The sequence below is a fragment of the Scyliorhinus canicula genome, chromosome 2 (assembly GCF_902713615.1).
Source record: "Scyliorhinus canicula chromosome 2, sScyCan1.1, whole genome shotgun sequence".
Classification (NCBI taxonomy): Eukaryota; Metazoa; Chordata; class Chondrichthyes; order Carcharhiniformes; family Scyliorhinidae; genus Scyliorhinus; species Scyliorhinus canicula.
The window spans coordinates 15,338,111-15,354,221 of record NC_052147.1 but is presented as its reverse complement, the minus strand read 5'-3'; the positions used below and the strand labels follow the sequence as shown (position 1 = coordinate 15,354,221).

The window sequence follows — 16,111 nt, the reverse complement described above, 5'->3', positions numbered from 1 at the left end:
TGGGGAGGTTAAAGAAAAGAAAATCCAGGGTCAGGATCCAGAATTTTCTTTTAATAAATTTAGAGTACCCATTTCTTTCTTTTCCAATTAAGGGGCACTTTAGCATGGTCAATCCACCTACTCTTTGGGTTGTGGAGGTGAGACCCATGCAGACACGGACAGTGACCCGGGGCTGGGATCAAACCCGGGTCCTTGGCGCCTTGAGGGAGCAGTGCTAACCACTGTGCTACCGTGCTGCCCCAGGATCCAGAAATTCACTCAATATTAGGGTCCTGACCCAGAACAAAAATTCAGTCTGTTAGTTCTGTTTCTCTTCCTACTGATGCTACTTGACCTGTTGTACATTTCCAACGTTTTCTGTTTGGATCTAGATTTCCAGTATCTGCTTTTTGTTTTTTTTAATAGCATACAGGCTGCCCCATTTGAAGTAATAGAATGTTGTGCCATAAGTAATGGAGGTATTTTTCTAGTTAGTTTATATCTTTCCTCTCTAAAATATTTATACAATTTCTCAAGTATCAACCCTTTTATACTCTATCCAATTTCACATTCCTCATGCATGAACCTAATTCACTAAATTTTGACAAGCTACTGAATTATAAAGGACATTCTTGCTAACCCCATGACTAGCACCTTAAGTTTTACTAGGAAGGAAACAGTTGATGGTACACACTGTCTTTGGACAGCAATTATCTTTCCAGATTATTTCTCTCCCGAGACCAGTTCTCCATCTTTCATCTAGCAAATCAGAGAGAGAAAGTCAGGGGGATAAAAGGGCATGAAACAACAATAAATTAATTGTTATCCCCATTATGATACATTAAATTAATACAGTAAAAAGGCATTGTTCATTAGATTACAGAAAATAGCCTAGTGTGTCATCGCAATTTGCATCATGCCCCCATAAACTTGTTACTATGATGGAATCAAATGACTATGATGCAGTGAGCCAACAGAAGATGTTTACTTGCTTAACATGGGATCAGTGGAATAATATACAGGTAACCTAAACTAGTAGCTATTCTTCCAACAAACTTGGCATCCCTTGTATTATACACTAGTTGGCATGTTTCTACGGTACACAATCTTTTAACAATAACAAAACAAATTAATCTCAGTCTTTCAGATAAATATGAGAAACAAATAGTCAACAGGACTAATCTGACAAAAGGGTCATATCCAAAGTGTCAACCATTTTTCTCTTTACAGATGCTGATCAACATGCCACCTACTCCCAGCTATTTTTTTCAGAGTTTTCAGGGTGGTGTCTTTGTTTAATTATACTTCACCAGAAAGCCCTATCCCCCATTAATAGTTACTTTTTTAAAAATAAGACAAAAATGTAATGGTTTGACGGCTTCTTCGTGAAAATAGTTTGCGTGCAGAGAACACAGAGAAAACTTTGTACAAGCCCTAAAATTAATTTCAAAAGTTTATTAAAAAAATACAAGAAAATGAAGGCAGATTACCCTTTGCCTTTTTTCTTCGGCATGGTGACTTGCAGTGAGCTTCAGAGTTGCAGTGCTGTTAGGATTTCTGCTGTGCAGACTCTCCAATCCACCCCCTCACTGGAAAATCAAACCCTTTGCCTCTTGCCCCAGGAAAGGCCCCACGCAATGTTAGGCTGAAAGCAAGGGTGGAAGGTCGTCTCTGCAAGCCTGTGAGGTGATCCCTCAGCACAATGTTATCCTTCCCTTCCCTTTCCTCTTGGCTGCTGCTTGGCGGAGCCACTTCAATGATTCCCCCTCTTGTTTTGACCACAATGGGTTTCTCAAGATGGTTGCAGCTGGAAGAAACCCGGCTCAAATTGCTATTTCTGCGACAAAAAATCCTCCTTGGCTCTAATTTGTCTTTGGATATGCACACACACACGCGCACAAATATATATATATATATATATATTCAAAGCCCGTTGACTGATGATTAAGGCGGTAAATTAAGGAAGCCGCTCCGATGTGCGTCCGTCACCATGGAAACGGTGGCCGCCGGCCCGGAAGCGCATGCGTCAAGTCAGCTCTGCTCCCGGGTGACGTTTGCGTAAGGCGGGGTGACGTTTAACACAAGCCGCGCGTGACGTATGCGCTTTCGGGGGCGGGGCGGAGGATGAGGAGGGGGAGCCGAAGCTGGAGCCGGTACTTCCCCGTCCGCCAGTTTGGTGAGGATGAGAGCAGCTTCAGCCCCAGGCAAGTGTTCACGCCGATCGCCTCCATGGGGGGGGGGGAGTCTTGCTGTCGATCTGAGCGGTGTTTCGTGCAGTTGCGGTGGAGCCAGGGTGAGAGCTCTGTTCCCACTCCTCCTGTCACTGTAGAGTTGGCGCAGTGGCTGCTCTGGAAGTTTCTGCCTGGAGGGGAGAGGAGGTCTCTCCAATCCCACAGCCACAAGTGTCAGGAGTTCATTATTATACCCACGCCACAGTCAGTGTGTGTGTCTGTCTGTGAGAGTGTGTCTGTCTGTGTGTGTGTGTCTGTCAGTGTGTGTGTCTGTCTGTGAGAGTGTGTCTGTCAGTGTGTGTGTCTGTCTGTGAGAGTGTGTCTGTCTGTGTGTGTGTGTGTGTCTGTCAGTGTGTGTGTCTGTCTGTGAGAGTGTGTCTGTCTGTGTGTGTGTGTCTGTCAGTGTGTGTGTCTGTCTGTGAGAGTGTGTCTGTCAGTGTGTGTGTCTGTCTGTGAGAGTGTGTCTGTCTGTGTGTGTGTCTATCTGTCTCTGTGTGAGTGTCTATCTGTCTGTGTGTGTGTGTCTATCTGTCTGTGTGTGAGTGTCTATCTGTCTGTGTGTGTGTGTCTATCTGTCTGTGTGTGAGTGTGTCTATCTGTCTGTGTGTGTGTCTATCTGTCTGTGTGTGTGTGTCTATCTGTCTGTGTGTGTGTGTCTATCTGTCTGTGTGTGTGTGTCTATCTGTCTGTGTGTGTGTGTCTATCTGTCTGTGTGTGTGTGTCTATCTGTCTCTGTGTGTGTGTCTATCTGTCTGTGTGTGTGTGTGTCTATCTGTCTGTGTGTGTGTGTCTATCTGTCTGTGTGTGTGTGTCTATCTGTCTGTGTGTGTGTGTCTATCTGTCTGTGTGTGAGTGTCTATCTGTCTGTGTGTGAGTGTCTGTCTGTCTGTGTGTGAGTGTCTATCTGTCTGTGTGTGTGTGTCTATCTGTGTGTGTGTCTATCTGTCTGTGTGTGAGTGTGTCTGTGTGTGTGTCTGTATGTGAGTGTGTCTGTATGTGTGTCTGTGTGTGAGAGTGTGTCATAGAACATAGAACAGTACAGCACAGAACAGGCCCTTCGGCCCTCAATGTTGTGCCGAGCAATGATCACCCTACTTAAACCCACGTAACCCGTATACCCGTAACCCAACAATCCCCCCATTAACCTTACACTACGGGCAATTTAGCATGGCCAATCCACCTAACCCGCACATCTTTGGACTGTGGGAGGAAACCGGAGCACCCGGAGGAAACCCACGCACACACGGGGAGGACGTGCAGACTCCACACAGACAGTGACCCAGCCAGGAATCGAACCTGGGACCCTGGAGCTGTGAAGCATTGATGCTAACCACCATGCTACCGTGAGGCCCCTCTGTGTGAGAAAGTGTGTCTGTGTGAGAAAGTGTGTCTGTGTGAGAAAGTGTGTCTGTGTGAGAAAGTGTGTCTGTGTGAGAAAGTGTGTCTGTGTGAGAAAGTGTGTCTGTGTGAGAAAGTGTGTCTGTGTGAGAAAGTGTGTCTGTGTGAGAAAGTGTGTCTGTGTGAGAGAGTGTGTCTGTGTGAGAAAGTGTGTCTGTGTGAGAGAGTGTGTCTGTGTGAGAAAGTGTGTCTGTGTGAGAAAGTGTGTCTGTGTGAGAAAGTGTGTCTGTGTGAGAAAGTGTGTCTGTGTGAGAAAGTGTGTCTGTGTGAGAAAGTGTGTCTGTGTGAGAAAGTGTGTCTGTGTGAGAAAGTGTGTGAGAAAGTGTGTGAGAAAGTGTGTCTGTGTGAGAAAGTGTGTCTGTCTGTGTGAATGTGTGTCAGTCTGTGTGTGTGTCTGTGTGTCAGTCTGTGTGTGTGTCTGTGTGTCAGTCTGTGTGTGTCTGTCTGTGTGTGTGTGTGTGTGTGTGTGTGTCTGTCTGTCTCTGTGTGTGTCTGTGTGTGTGTGTCTGTCTCTGTGTGTGTCTGTCTCTGTGTGTGTCTGTCTCTGTGTGTGTCTGTCTGTGTGTGTGTCTGTCTGTGTGTGTGTCTGTCTGGGTGTGTGTGTCTGTCTGTGTGTGTCTGTGTGTCTGTGTGTCTGTCTGTCTGTGTGTCTGTGTGTCTGTGTGTGTGTGTGTGTGTGTGTCTGTCTCTGTGTGTGTGTGTCTGTCTCTGTGTGTGTGTGTCTGTCTCTGTGTGTGTGTGTCTGTCTCTGTGTGTGTGTGTCTGTCTCTGTGTGTGTCTGTCTCTGTGTGTGTGTGTCTGTCTCTGTGTGTGTCTGTCTCTGTGTGTGTCTGTGTGTGTGTGTGTCTGTGTGTGTGTGTGTGTGTCTGTCTGTGTGTGTGTGTGTGTCTGTCTGTGTGTGTGTGTGTCTGTCTGTCTGTGTGTGTGTGTGTGTGTGTGTGTGTGTGTGTCTGTCTGTGTGTGTGTGTGTGTATCTGTCGGTCAGTGTGTGTCTGTCTGTTGCTGAGTGTGTGTCTGTCGGTGTGTCTGTCAGAGTGTGCATGCCACACAAATTCATGCCAAGGCGGTGGCAGCTCAGGCTGCTGCCCCCTCTCTTGAGGTTTGATTTCTCTTGTCACTTTTCCCGTTTAGTCTGAAGTTTATTGTTGTTTGCAGCTGGCCTCACTCCGATCTCCGCAAGTTCTCTGTTGCTGTTCAGTTCTGCTTTGTTGGGAGGAGGAATGAATGGAGCATACATTTAAAATAAATCATCGACTAAATACTTTTACTTGGATTGGTGATGTCCTCCAGGCAGAAACAGTGGCAGAAGCAGAAATCTTGATAAAGGGAGGAGGAATAGGAGAAAATGCTTTAATCAGATGCTGACTAATTCAGTGCTATGTGGAAGAATGGAGGAAGGTCTTGTGGGTACTTGCTCACTCACATGGAAGTTATTTGTAATATGAAGATCAGAACATTTTGATCTTGTTGAAGTATTTATTTTCATTTCTCCTTGATTATTGACATTTTTGGTAGGGGTTTTCTCCCAAAAATCTGAATGACATTTTTGAAAAATTGGTTTATCTTTCACGATGGTAGTATTTTCTGAATTTAGTTCAGAAATATCCTTCATTTGCATTTATGAGCAGTGTAACAGAGCTTGCCAGGTAATTCAATGATGGTAACTTATGCTGGTGGGTGTCCAGTAACTTGCTGTGTGGTGCTCTTCATCCAGAATGTGAGTGTTAGTCGGTTCGTGGATTATAGGGGCACCATATCTGTGTCTGAACCTGTCTTCGATTTGATGTCCATAATTATTCCATAGAGATCACTTGATAAACATTGGAAGGAACTAAAAGTTGTTTATTATCCAAAGCTCTACTCAGCTACTGTCCGGGCTGAAATTGGATAACTCCGCACAAACCATTAATCAAATATGGGATGTTTTTAGAATATAGATCAGTGCCATGCTGCATTTATAAACTGTTGATGTAGCTCTGATGTTGGTGGTTCTTTGTCTATTTTAACATTATTATGTTTTATTTTGTACTGCTACAGATGACCAGTGACTCCCTTCCACTAGCTTAATTGCCCCCCCCCCCCTTTTTCCTACGTCTGCAAGTTATCTTGAGTGAGTGATAAGATTCTGGCCATGTCTGTCACTCATCTAACTGTATCGTAGGAACATGGGACAGTATAACACAGAATGAAGCCATTTTCTTCTGTAGCTGTTAAATGGTGTGAGACAATGGAATGTTGGAAGAACAGAAGACCAGGAGGGTTCAATGGTATATTGGGATTGATCAGAGAATGTTAATGCAAATGTTCCATGGGGTAGTTAAATGTATAGACTAAAAGTCAATGCATGTTCCCATGTCATGGAAGGAGCTCGATGGGTCTGGCTGCCATCTCATGATGTTTCCTAATTTTGTTTCAGTTAGAGTTACTTGGAAGATGTGCAGGTAATTGACCTCTTTGCCATTTATAACTTAAACGAAATGTCCTTGAAAGATATAGGTTTAGTCTTCTCTTGGTGCTGAGTTAGCTGATCTCAGTCAGGGCAGCACCAGGGTAGGCTGCCGCATCTCTGAACTAGTAAGGGGTAAAAATCAACCAGAGCTCCAGGTCACGATTGCTACGTAGTAATCTCTGCTGAAAACCAGCATTGGGTGAAAAGACCTGTATTAATGTCTCTAATGATTTAGTGACGGGTTAACACTCACCGTCTAAGGCAGGGGTGGGGAACCTTATTTTTCTTATCAAGGGTGACTCACACTCTTGACAGAATAGAATCAATGTGGGCCACACACACAAAAACCAACCAATTTTATTTTTTTAAGAGAATACAGAAAGGTTCAGTTCACCCACTGCTTTAATGCAATGGCTGTTTGCTTTTCCTGAATGAGTAACACAGCTTGTGTGTCTCAACCATGGCACACTTGAAATTCAGCTTAACTTTTCATCTGCTTTCCTTTCCCACTCTCTCATTCTGTTTCTTTCTCTCTCCTTTCCCATCTCTCTCTCTTTCTCTCGGTCTCTCTCGCTCTCTCCAGGGCAGGAACTCAACAATCCATGGTAACACTTAGGCCTGGAGCTTCTTCCTTAGTTAGCAGAGGCTGAATCCTTGTCCCAGAACACCAATGGAGGGGAAGGGTGGTGAGCTGACGATGGAACCGGGTGTTCTGCTCCCTTTCTCCCCTGTCTTGCGTTACTCACTCTTCGTCACCCATTCAACAGCTGACAGCTTCGCAACCCTGCCCTGTGCTCCCGATCTTGGGCCTTGTCCCCTCCCTACAGCCTGGGTCTCTGCTCCAAGGTTCAGGCATCAGAACATGGCGGCGACTTGTCCAGAGTCACACCAAAGCGAATCTCTTCTTTCAAAACTTTTCTTAATCTTGAACTCCTCCATTGTGTCACCTTCTCATTTCCAAGGTGAATAATACTAACTTTTCTAACATCGTGAAGTTTCTCATCCCTGGTAAATGCTGTTCATATTCTTTTTAATACCGATTACATCTTTTCAGAAGTGTGATACCCATAATAGCCAAGGTTCTCCTGATGAGGCTTGACCAGTGACTTGAAACGTCTAGCATGATCAATATTATTATTTTTTTAAATTTAGAGTACCCAATTATTTTTTTTCATATTAAGGGGCAATTTAATATGGCCAATCCAGCAAACCTGCACATCTTTGGGTTGTGGGGGTGAAACCCACGCAGACTGCGTGATCTATATTCATGATTAATATTTTGTTTCCTCTATTTATAAACACAAGTAATTCATATGCTTTTAAAAAATACTGTATCAACTTGCCCTGTCACCTATATGTGTCTTTGGACACCGAGTTCTCTCTGCTCATCTGTTCTTTACAAAATTGTGCCATTTATAATGCACTATCTTTCCATATTAGTCCCGCCAAGTGCATCACTTCAAACTTCTCCACATTGAACTCCACTTTGCTATATTTCTCCGTTTCACCATCCTGTCTAACTCATCCTGAAGCCTCCAGCTGTCCCGTACCTTGTCAAGCTTATCATCCGCAAACTTTGTAGCACTGTTGCCTATACCTGTGTCTAGGTGGTTTTATTTCTAATTGCAAAATTCTGAAAAAGCCAGCCCCTTTGCTATTTCACTCCCATGTCCACTCTCCATTCACCTGAGGAAGGAGCTGCGCTCCGAAAGCTCGTGTTTGAAACAAACCTGTTGGACTTTAACCTGGTGTTGTAAGACTTCTTACTGTGCTCACCCCAGTCCAACGCCGGCATCTCCACATCATCACTCTTAGTGTGACCAAGGATTGAGTGTCACTGGATTATTTGACAGTCGGGGAATAAAAACCAAGCCTAAATCAGTCTTTGCCCAATATCTACATGGGTACTTTTCAGCAGTAACTATTGAATAGTGTGGGTCTAAGACCTCAAATCTTGATAGATTTCTGTTGCAGACTCTGTAGGAAACATTTCACGAAACACCAAAACTCAAATGCCCTCCGGTGTTTGACGTCTGCATGTGCAAGAGTTTAATTATCAAGTAATTACTGGGTTTTAAGGCATAGCTAATGTGTTGCCTTCTTTGGAATAAACAGTAATTGCTGCTTTGAGTAATGATCTGGATTTACATGAATAAACTGCAACTTAATGTGGGGAACTGTTCTTTTCAAAAGAAAATTGAGCTTTCTGCTGGAAGGAACAAAAAGACATGAAGTGAAATCTGGTGTAAGAAAGGACTGTAATTTTGAAGATGTAAATTGGAATGATTGACTTTTTTTGTTTGGCTAGATGACCATTTCAAGTTGCGAAAAGCCGTGTATCTGATGTTGGCACACAAACCTATCGTAATCAGCAAATACTTTGCCTCTTCAACCCTGCCGTCCAAAATCAAACCGTAATCTTAACAACTTCTTTAACTATTAATGCCAAAACAGAACAAAGTAATGCATTACAGTGTATATTTTGTTGATGCAGCTTGGGTTCAACCATTTAAAATCAGTAGGGTCAAGGTATGTCCATAAACTAGAGATCACAGTACACATGAGTCAGTATTTTTCCACAGCCAGTGAGTGGAGTTCTCTTGGTGAGTGTCACTGCTTTGAATATCATTTTTCTGTTAATTTCTATGCCTTAAGACTAGTACAGTTTTATTATAACCCAAATCAAAAACATTATTTTCATAATACTCTGACATTCACTTAATTAATTTTTATTTTCTGATGCTCATGTGGATGAGAGTGTGAAAGTCCAGAGTCATGTTGGATTATTTATTGATAGGTTTGTCTAAAAAGTGTCCACTTTTTTCTATATATTTTCTGCCGATTCAGCCTTGGGCCTCACCGATGTCTTAGTTAAATCAGGGTTCGGTCTGACCTCTCAAATGGAAGTAAAAAAATTTTATGGTACGATTTGAATAATTATCCCTCAACCCACACCATTCCAACAGATTATCATTGTTGTTGTCGGACTCTACTGTATCTATGCCTCTTCATTATACATCCCTCAACCATTAGAAACACTTAGGGCGACACGGTGTCACAGTGGTAGCACTGCTGCCTCACGGCGCCGAGGACCCGGGTTCGATCCCGGCCCCGGGCCACTGTCCGTATGGAGTTTGCACATTCTCCCCATGTCTGCGTGGGTCTCACCCTCACAACCCAAAAAAAATGTGCAGAGTAGGTGGAATGGCCACGCTAAACTGTCCCTTAATTTAAAAACCAGTTATTTTATGAATTGGAAAAAAATAATTGGGTACTGTAAATTTTTAAAAACCCATTAGAAACACTCTCCATCCCTTTTATAATAATTTTAAACACCGAACAACTTATCTGGTAACCCCTGCTGTTCCATTGAAAACAGACCCTTTTTTTTAAAGCCATCTTCATGTCTGTGGTACCTCAAACAAGGTTGCATCTCAGTGAATCTGTGCCATGCTCTCTCTTTCCTCAACGTCTTTCCTATAGGTTGGAGTTGAAATTTACATATCCCACCAACTTACTAATGTATAAATTCACCATAATGTCACAGCATGGAGAGGTTGGTTAGCTCAGTTGGCTGAACGGTTGGTTCGTGATGCGAAGTGATGCCAAAAGCGCGGGTTCAATTCCCATACGGGCTGAGGTTATCCATGAAAACCCCGTCTTCTCAACAGTCTATAGTCCTCTGGGACTATAGCGACTTTCATCTTGTAACTTGCATATTGTATGTCCGTTGCCATAAAACTCAATCCCCCTAACTTATTTATAGTCTTATTCTTTTGGGGCATTTTTATGTCTTGTGAAGGGATTCTTCAGCATCCCTTTCTACAGAATCATTTACTCCTATTTTAGAATCATCTGCACATTTGGAAACCACTCTTGTCTAGCCCTATATCCAAATTATTGATGTCTTTAGGAACTGAAGTAGTTCCAGAAGAGATCCCATTTCCAACACTGAGAAACTGCTCCCTAGTACCTGCTCTCCTCCCTTCGAAACGACTTTTAACCCAATTAGTGACATGCCCCAATTGCATACTCGTCAATCTTATTCAATCAGCTAGCATGTGTTTCATAGAACATACAGTGCAGAAGGAGGCCATTCGGCCCATCGTGTCTGCACCGACCTTAACCCTTCACTTCCACCCTATCTCCGTAACCCAATAACCCCTCCTAACCTTTTTGGTCACTAAGAGCAATTTATCATGGCCAATTGACCTAACCTGCATGTCTTTGGACTGTGGGAGGAAACCGGATCACCCGGAGCAAACCCACACAGACACGGTGAGAACGTGCAAACTTCCCACAGACAGTGACCCAGCGGGAAATCAAACCTGGGACCCTGGCGCTGTGAAGCCACAATGCTATCCACTTGTGCTGCCCTTAGGCTTTCCTTGTCAGGCTTTCTGAAAATCCATTCCCCCATGTACCACCTCCTTCGAAAAACTCCTTTAGGTTTGTCAACCATTATCACCCTGTTTGAACTTGGTAATGACTGCTTCCAATTTTCTTTTTATATTTAATTAAAGATTGCAGTCTTTTCCTCTGCCACTTGATTAGCCCTTTAATTACCTGGTTAGCACTGTCTCTTCTTTTAAAAATCCATTACAAACCAAATTACTAATCCCACCCCTCATGGCCATTTTGTATTTATTGAGAGCCGTTGTCATCCCTTAAATGGTCCTAACCCCAAACTAGCCATCCCACAGGGAACCAGCACTTCAAACTTGGATCATTACTTCTGGATTTTTTTATTTTGGCTTGGCTCTATTTTATTTTGGTTTGTTTTTCATAAACTTGTGTAACATCAGACAAGTAATCTTGCATAGCATCTTTAATTTGATTGACTGGGAGGGACAAATGCTGCGTGTCGGATCAGAGTTAGACATACACTACAAGTAGCTGTTTGTTGGGATAGCATCAAGTTGCATTCAGAGCTCATCTCAGCGGTAAGATCTATACATTGATCAAACTGACCCTGAGTTTTGAAAAGTCTATGACAACCTGCATTGCTCCAATTTAAGAAGAAAACAAGAATTGTTTTTGCGTTCTAAAACCTTTGTTTTAAGGTGGATGTTTTACCATCATTTTGTTTGAAAGATGAGAGAAACTATGCATGCTTATAACTGTGCCTGTCTTTTACTTTTCTGCTGCTTATATGCAGCTAAGCAGAGTTGCAAACCCTGCTAGATTAATTAATGTAGTTACTACACTCACTATTCAATTTAGTACATTTATAATTTAACATCTATTTCTGTTAAAATGTCATTTTTGGTAAGATACATATATGGGAACTCGTAATGTTTGATCCAACTTTCTTCCCACAAACCTTTTATGCAAACTTTGACTGGCGCAAAGGATTTTTAAAAAAGTGTCCCTCGTGGGGAAGCTGCCAACAAGTAAACCCAACAGAAACTGTTTAACAAAAACTTCTTGTTGCAGATTCGCAAAGTCCGATTAGATTCGCCACCTGATCTCCACTGCCAACATTTCCTCCTCCTAGGAAAAGATGAAATTCCCGGGGGGCCTCTTTGATCTGGAGTTCCTTCTTTCCCTGGCTTGCATTACGTTGTCAGAAGCAGATGTTTACAGTCCACAGTATGGAATTGAAAATCCAAATATCTTGCCTTCAAAGCTAACCTCTGTAAATATATCCAACGTGTTTTATGGAATCATGTTTGATGCTGGAAGCACTGGGACGCGCATACACATATACTCATTCATTCAGAAAGGTCCTGGTGAGTGCATCACTTTACATTTTCCTATGTAATGAGGCATTGGCTTATTGTGAAGTTGAAGTTTTCCCTGATTTTTGTTTTTGACACAGTTGCATCTACATATATTTAATTCTACTACTGCCAGTTTTCTGGTAGTGTCCAATGAACAAATTGTTACTTAATGTCCTTAGTTTTATCTTTCGCCGCGGCACACATAATTACAGCAGGTATACAATTAATATTTATAATCTTCCGTGCCCAACCTAACCGGACGACTAGACACGAGAGAGGTCTTCGTGTCTAGTTCATAAATGTCCCCTTCCCCAAAATAGTTTTAATTTTGTGCTAAGCCTCCCTGCGTTAAACCTGTCTTGTTTGCATGTCTAGCTGTTGATGGATGCTGGTTGAGTTGAGGGACTTTTTACGGATGCTGGTCCGCTTTTTTTTGAGAACAACATTTTGCTAGGTTCTCAGTGGGTGGAGGACTGTGAGATTGAACAAGTCAGTATCCCTCTCCAATAAAGAAAAACTCCATGCCTTGGTTTTGGCTTCACCCAATTGGCTTGGATCCTAATAATTTCTGTTTCTTGTTTTTTTTTAGCATTTATATTTCTGTTTTTTGAGGTTCCTGATTAAAATTAATAAATGAATAAACTTGCCTCTGTAGATTGGGTCCTGTTGTATATTTCAGATATGTAAAATCTCAATTCCTCAATGGTCCTAAAAAAATTTCATTTTTGCGGTAAATGTTGCACAACTTCCTTCCTTTTTTGGAAAGAAATAACTCCGACTTCAACAATTATTTATATTATCTTGCAAGCGCTAAGAACTAAATACATACATTAAAGTTCTTCTGAAGACTTGGCACCATCTATGAAAATGAAAATCGCCTATTGTCACAAGTAGGCTTCAAATTAAGTTACTGTGAAAAGCCCCGAGTCACCACATTCCGGCGCCTGTTCGAGGAGGCTGGTACGGGAATTGAACCATGCTGCTGGCCTGCCTGGGTCTGCTTTAAAAGCCAGCGATTTAGCCCAGTGTGCTAAACCAGCCCCTCTAATAGCTAGGCTATTAATGTAATAATTTGGTGTCTCATATTATGAGTGAACAATAATGATATGGCTTACTTGTTTGGCCCAAATTAGGATGTAGGCCGCTCAGTCTGACTTCAGTGATGGGAAAAGTATTGTAAACAATTCTGCGGGACAGGATAAACTGTCGCTTAGAAAGGTGTGAATTAATCAGGGAAGATTAATTAGCATGGTTTTGTTAAGGGAAGATCTTGTCTTACTGACTTTATAGAATTTTTGTTGAAGAAGTAACGAGGATTGATGAGGGTAGTGCAGTGGCTATTGTCTATATAGATTTCAGTAAGTCATTTGATAAGGCACCACATGGCAGGCTGGTCCAAAAAGTGAGATCTCATGGGAAAGATGGCAGATTGGATCCGAAATTGGCTCAGTGACGAGAAACAAAGGATAATGGTCGCTGGATATTTTTGCGAATGGAAAACAGTTACCAGTGGTGTTCCATAGGGCTCAGTGTTGGGGCCCTTGCTGCTTGTTGTATATATTAATGATTTTAAAACTCGTGGGTGGCATGACTGGGAAAGTTTCAGATGACACAAATTGGAGTTGTGGTTGATAGTGAAGAGGATAGCTGTTGATTACAGAATTATATAAATGGTTTGGCTTAAGTGGGCAGAGATGTGGCAAATTAAATTCAATCTGTAAAAACATAATGTATTTGGTGAGGGCAAACAAAGCAAGGGAATACTCAATATCCAGAAAGATATTGAGATGGGTTGAGAAAGTGAGACACCATGGAGTGCATGTATACAGATCCTTGAAAGTGGAGGAATGGTGGTCAAGAAAGCATATGGAATTCTTTATTGGGTGAGGTATTGAATACAAAAGCAGAGATGTAATGATGGAACTGTATAAAACGCTGGTTAGGTCACAGCTGGAATTCTGTCTACAGTTCTGGTCACCACATCACAGGAATTGCTCTGGAGAGAGTACAGAGGAGATTTACAAGAATATTGACAGGGCTTGAGGAGAGGTTGGGCAGGCTAGGGTTGTTTTCCTTTGAACAGAGGAGGCTAAAAGGTCACCCGATTGAGGAGCCTAGGCAGTGTAGACAGGAAAGACATGTTTCTCTGACAGAAGGTTCAATTAGAAGAATTAGAGGGGTCATGAGGAAATACTTTTTCACCCAGAGGATGATGGACATCTGGAATTCACTGAGGTTGAAATGAGCAACTCATTTAATAGGTGCCTAGATCGCCATCTGAAATGTTGTAACTTCTTTCCGTACCATAACACTTCTATTGTTCTAAAGGTAGATCCCCATTTGAATGCTTCCCAGTAACTGATCACAACAACAGTAGAATGGGAAAAATCTGATGGTTAGGCACACCTAGCCCCTGTGGCAAATGAAGATACATCGCAATCAGAAAAAATAATTAGATCCCTATGGCTCTATTCAAGAAAAAAAGTGGTTTTCTCGGTATCCTGACCAATACTGTTGCTTCAAAGGATTCCACCAATAATGGATTAATTCATTAGTCATCTCCTTGTTGCTGGTGGAATCTTGCTGTGGACTACATAAATGCTTGCATAGGTCACTGCGTTCCAAAGTAATTCATTACATTTGAAACCCGTTTGAGTAACATAAAAGACTGTATAAAACCATTTCTTCCTTCTCATTAGATATCTGATCTGAAGGGCGGCACAGTGGTTAGGAGTGTTGCCTACGGCACTGAGGACCCGGGTTCGAATCCCGGCCCTGGGTCACCGTCCGTGTGGAGTTTGCACATTCTCCCCGTGTCTGCGTGGGTTTCACCCCCACAACCCAAAAGATGTGCAGGGTAGGTGGATTGGCCATGCTAAATTGCCCCTTAATTGGAAAAAAATAATTGGGTACTCTAAAATTAAAAAAAAAAGATATCTGATCTGAGATGAATGCTTTTTGCAAAATTTGCTGTGGCCTGTAAAATTTCTGCATAACTTTCAATTAAATAACAGACGTGTTTTTAAAACAGAACCCCCTCAAGTGGACAATGAAATCTTTGAATCAGTAAAGCCTGGTCTGTCAGCCTACGTAGATGACCCTGAGCAGGTGGGTACTGCAACTCTTTATGGACAAATTGACTTATTCAGGTGTGATCCAAATGACCCTTTGAGTGAATTTGCAGTGTTCTGTAACATGAATTAGTGCAGTAAAAGCAACTGCAATGAAGCCAGCTTCAAATGTGAATTTTCGGATTGCTGGCTTTTCTGGGAAAATGTGAGGTGTAAAACAAAAAATTAGAAAGCTGGAACTTTCAACACCTCTTGTAAGGATTAATTCTCTGCATTTTAATTGCTGCACGCAACGGGAAAGATTCCAAGTCGCATAAGTGAAAGGTGGTTTGTCCCTGTGCCTTATTTCTTCTCCTTTCTTCCTGGGAAATGCGCGAAGAGAAGAGGGTCCTTTCCTTTTTCTTTTGATACCTGAGAAATGTTCTTTGCTTTGGGTGGTTCCCAAAACTTTTCACCGCTGGAATTTTATTCTCCCTGTGTGAATCTGCAGACTAGTCGTTGCCATGATTAATTAGCTTCTCCATTATTGTGGTATCACAAGAGCACCAGGATGATACAGTGAACTAGATGAGCCATGGTCATTTTCCATTTAGCAGTTCCTCTGTGTTTTGTTCAACAACACTGCCACTGTTGGTCTGTTCATCAGTTTAAAAAGTATATCTCCAAACATTATTGGACTGATTTCAATGAAACCCGGTACGCACATAGGGTATGGCCAAAGACAGGCGTGACTAGTTTTTGGCGAAGATCCAGATCCTGTAACTTGTAAAGGATCTGTTAATGGATAGGGCCAACTGACGTTTAAAATAATGTTGTGGATTGGTTTAAAATCCCGTGGATTATCTCAGCTGTTGTGCTGCAATTTGTCACAGCTGTGAAAATGTGAGCAGAGTTTTCAGAGCAGATTGTTGGATGTGGATTGCCCTGAGGCCACCTCCGTGAGATGGAAACATTTTTAAAATTTCTTGTAGCTTTGTGGTTGCAGAGCATCAACCAGGCAGGGAAAAGCGTCAAAGAGCAACTGTGTCATTTTTTTGTGTAGCAGAGGTATGTGCTCTACTGAGTACCCTCTTCACTTGTTAGAAATATATATATTTTTTAAATTAATAGAGTGCCCAATTAATTTCTTCAAATTAAGGGGGCAATTTAGCATGGCCAATCCACCTACCATGCACATCTTTGGGTTGTGGGGGCAGAACCCACACAAACACTGGGAGAATGTGCAAACTCCGCATGGTCAGTGACCCAGAGTCGGGATCG

General features: G+C 42.3%; 2 protein-coding genes across 3 annotated transcripts in view; one reads left to right on the top strand and one right to left on the bottom strand.

Moving 5' to 3' along the window:
- Window positions 1–1,979, bottom strand: part of LOC119951017 (basal body-orientation factor 1-like) — a 29,327-nt gene extending 27,348 nt beyond the window's left edge. The window contains exon 1 of the mRNA XM_038774054.1: window positions 1,470–1,979. Within this exon, the coding sequence (XP_038629982.1) occupies window positions 1,470–1,492 (23 nt within the window). The 5' untranslated portion in view covers window positions 1,493–1,979. The remainder of the gene's footprint in view (window positions 1–1,469) is intronic.
- Window positions 1,980–2,077: 98 nt separating this feature from the next.
- Window positions 2,078–16,111, top strand: part of entpd5a (ectonucleoside triphosphate diphosphohydrolase 5a) — a 44,888-nt gene continuing 30,854 nt past the window's right edge. For both annotated transcript variants that reach the window (XM_038774043.1, XM_038774037.1), the window contains exons 1-3: window positions 2,078–2,183; window positions 11,494–11,789; window positions 14,812–14,888. In XM_038774043.1, the coding sequence (XP_038629971.1) occupies window positions 11,561–11,789; window positions 14,812–14,888 (306 nt within the window). In that variant the 5' untranslated portion in view covers window positions 2,078–2,183; window positions 11,494–11,560. The remainder of the gene's footprint in view (window positions 2,184–11,493; window positions 11,790–14,811; window positions 14,889–16,111) is intronic.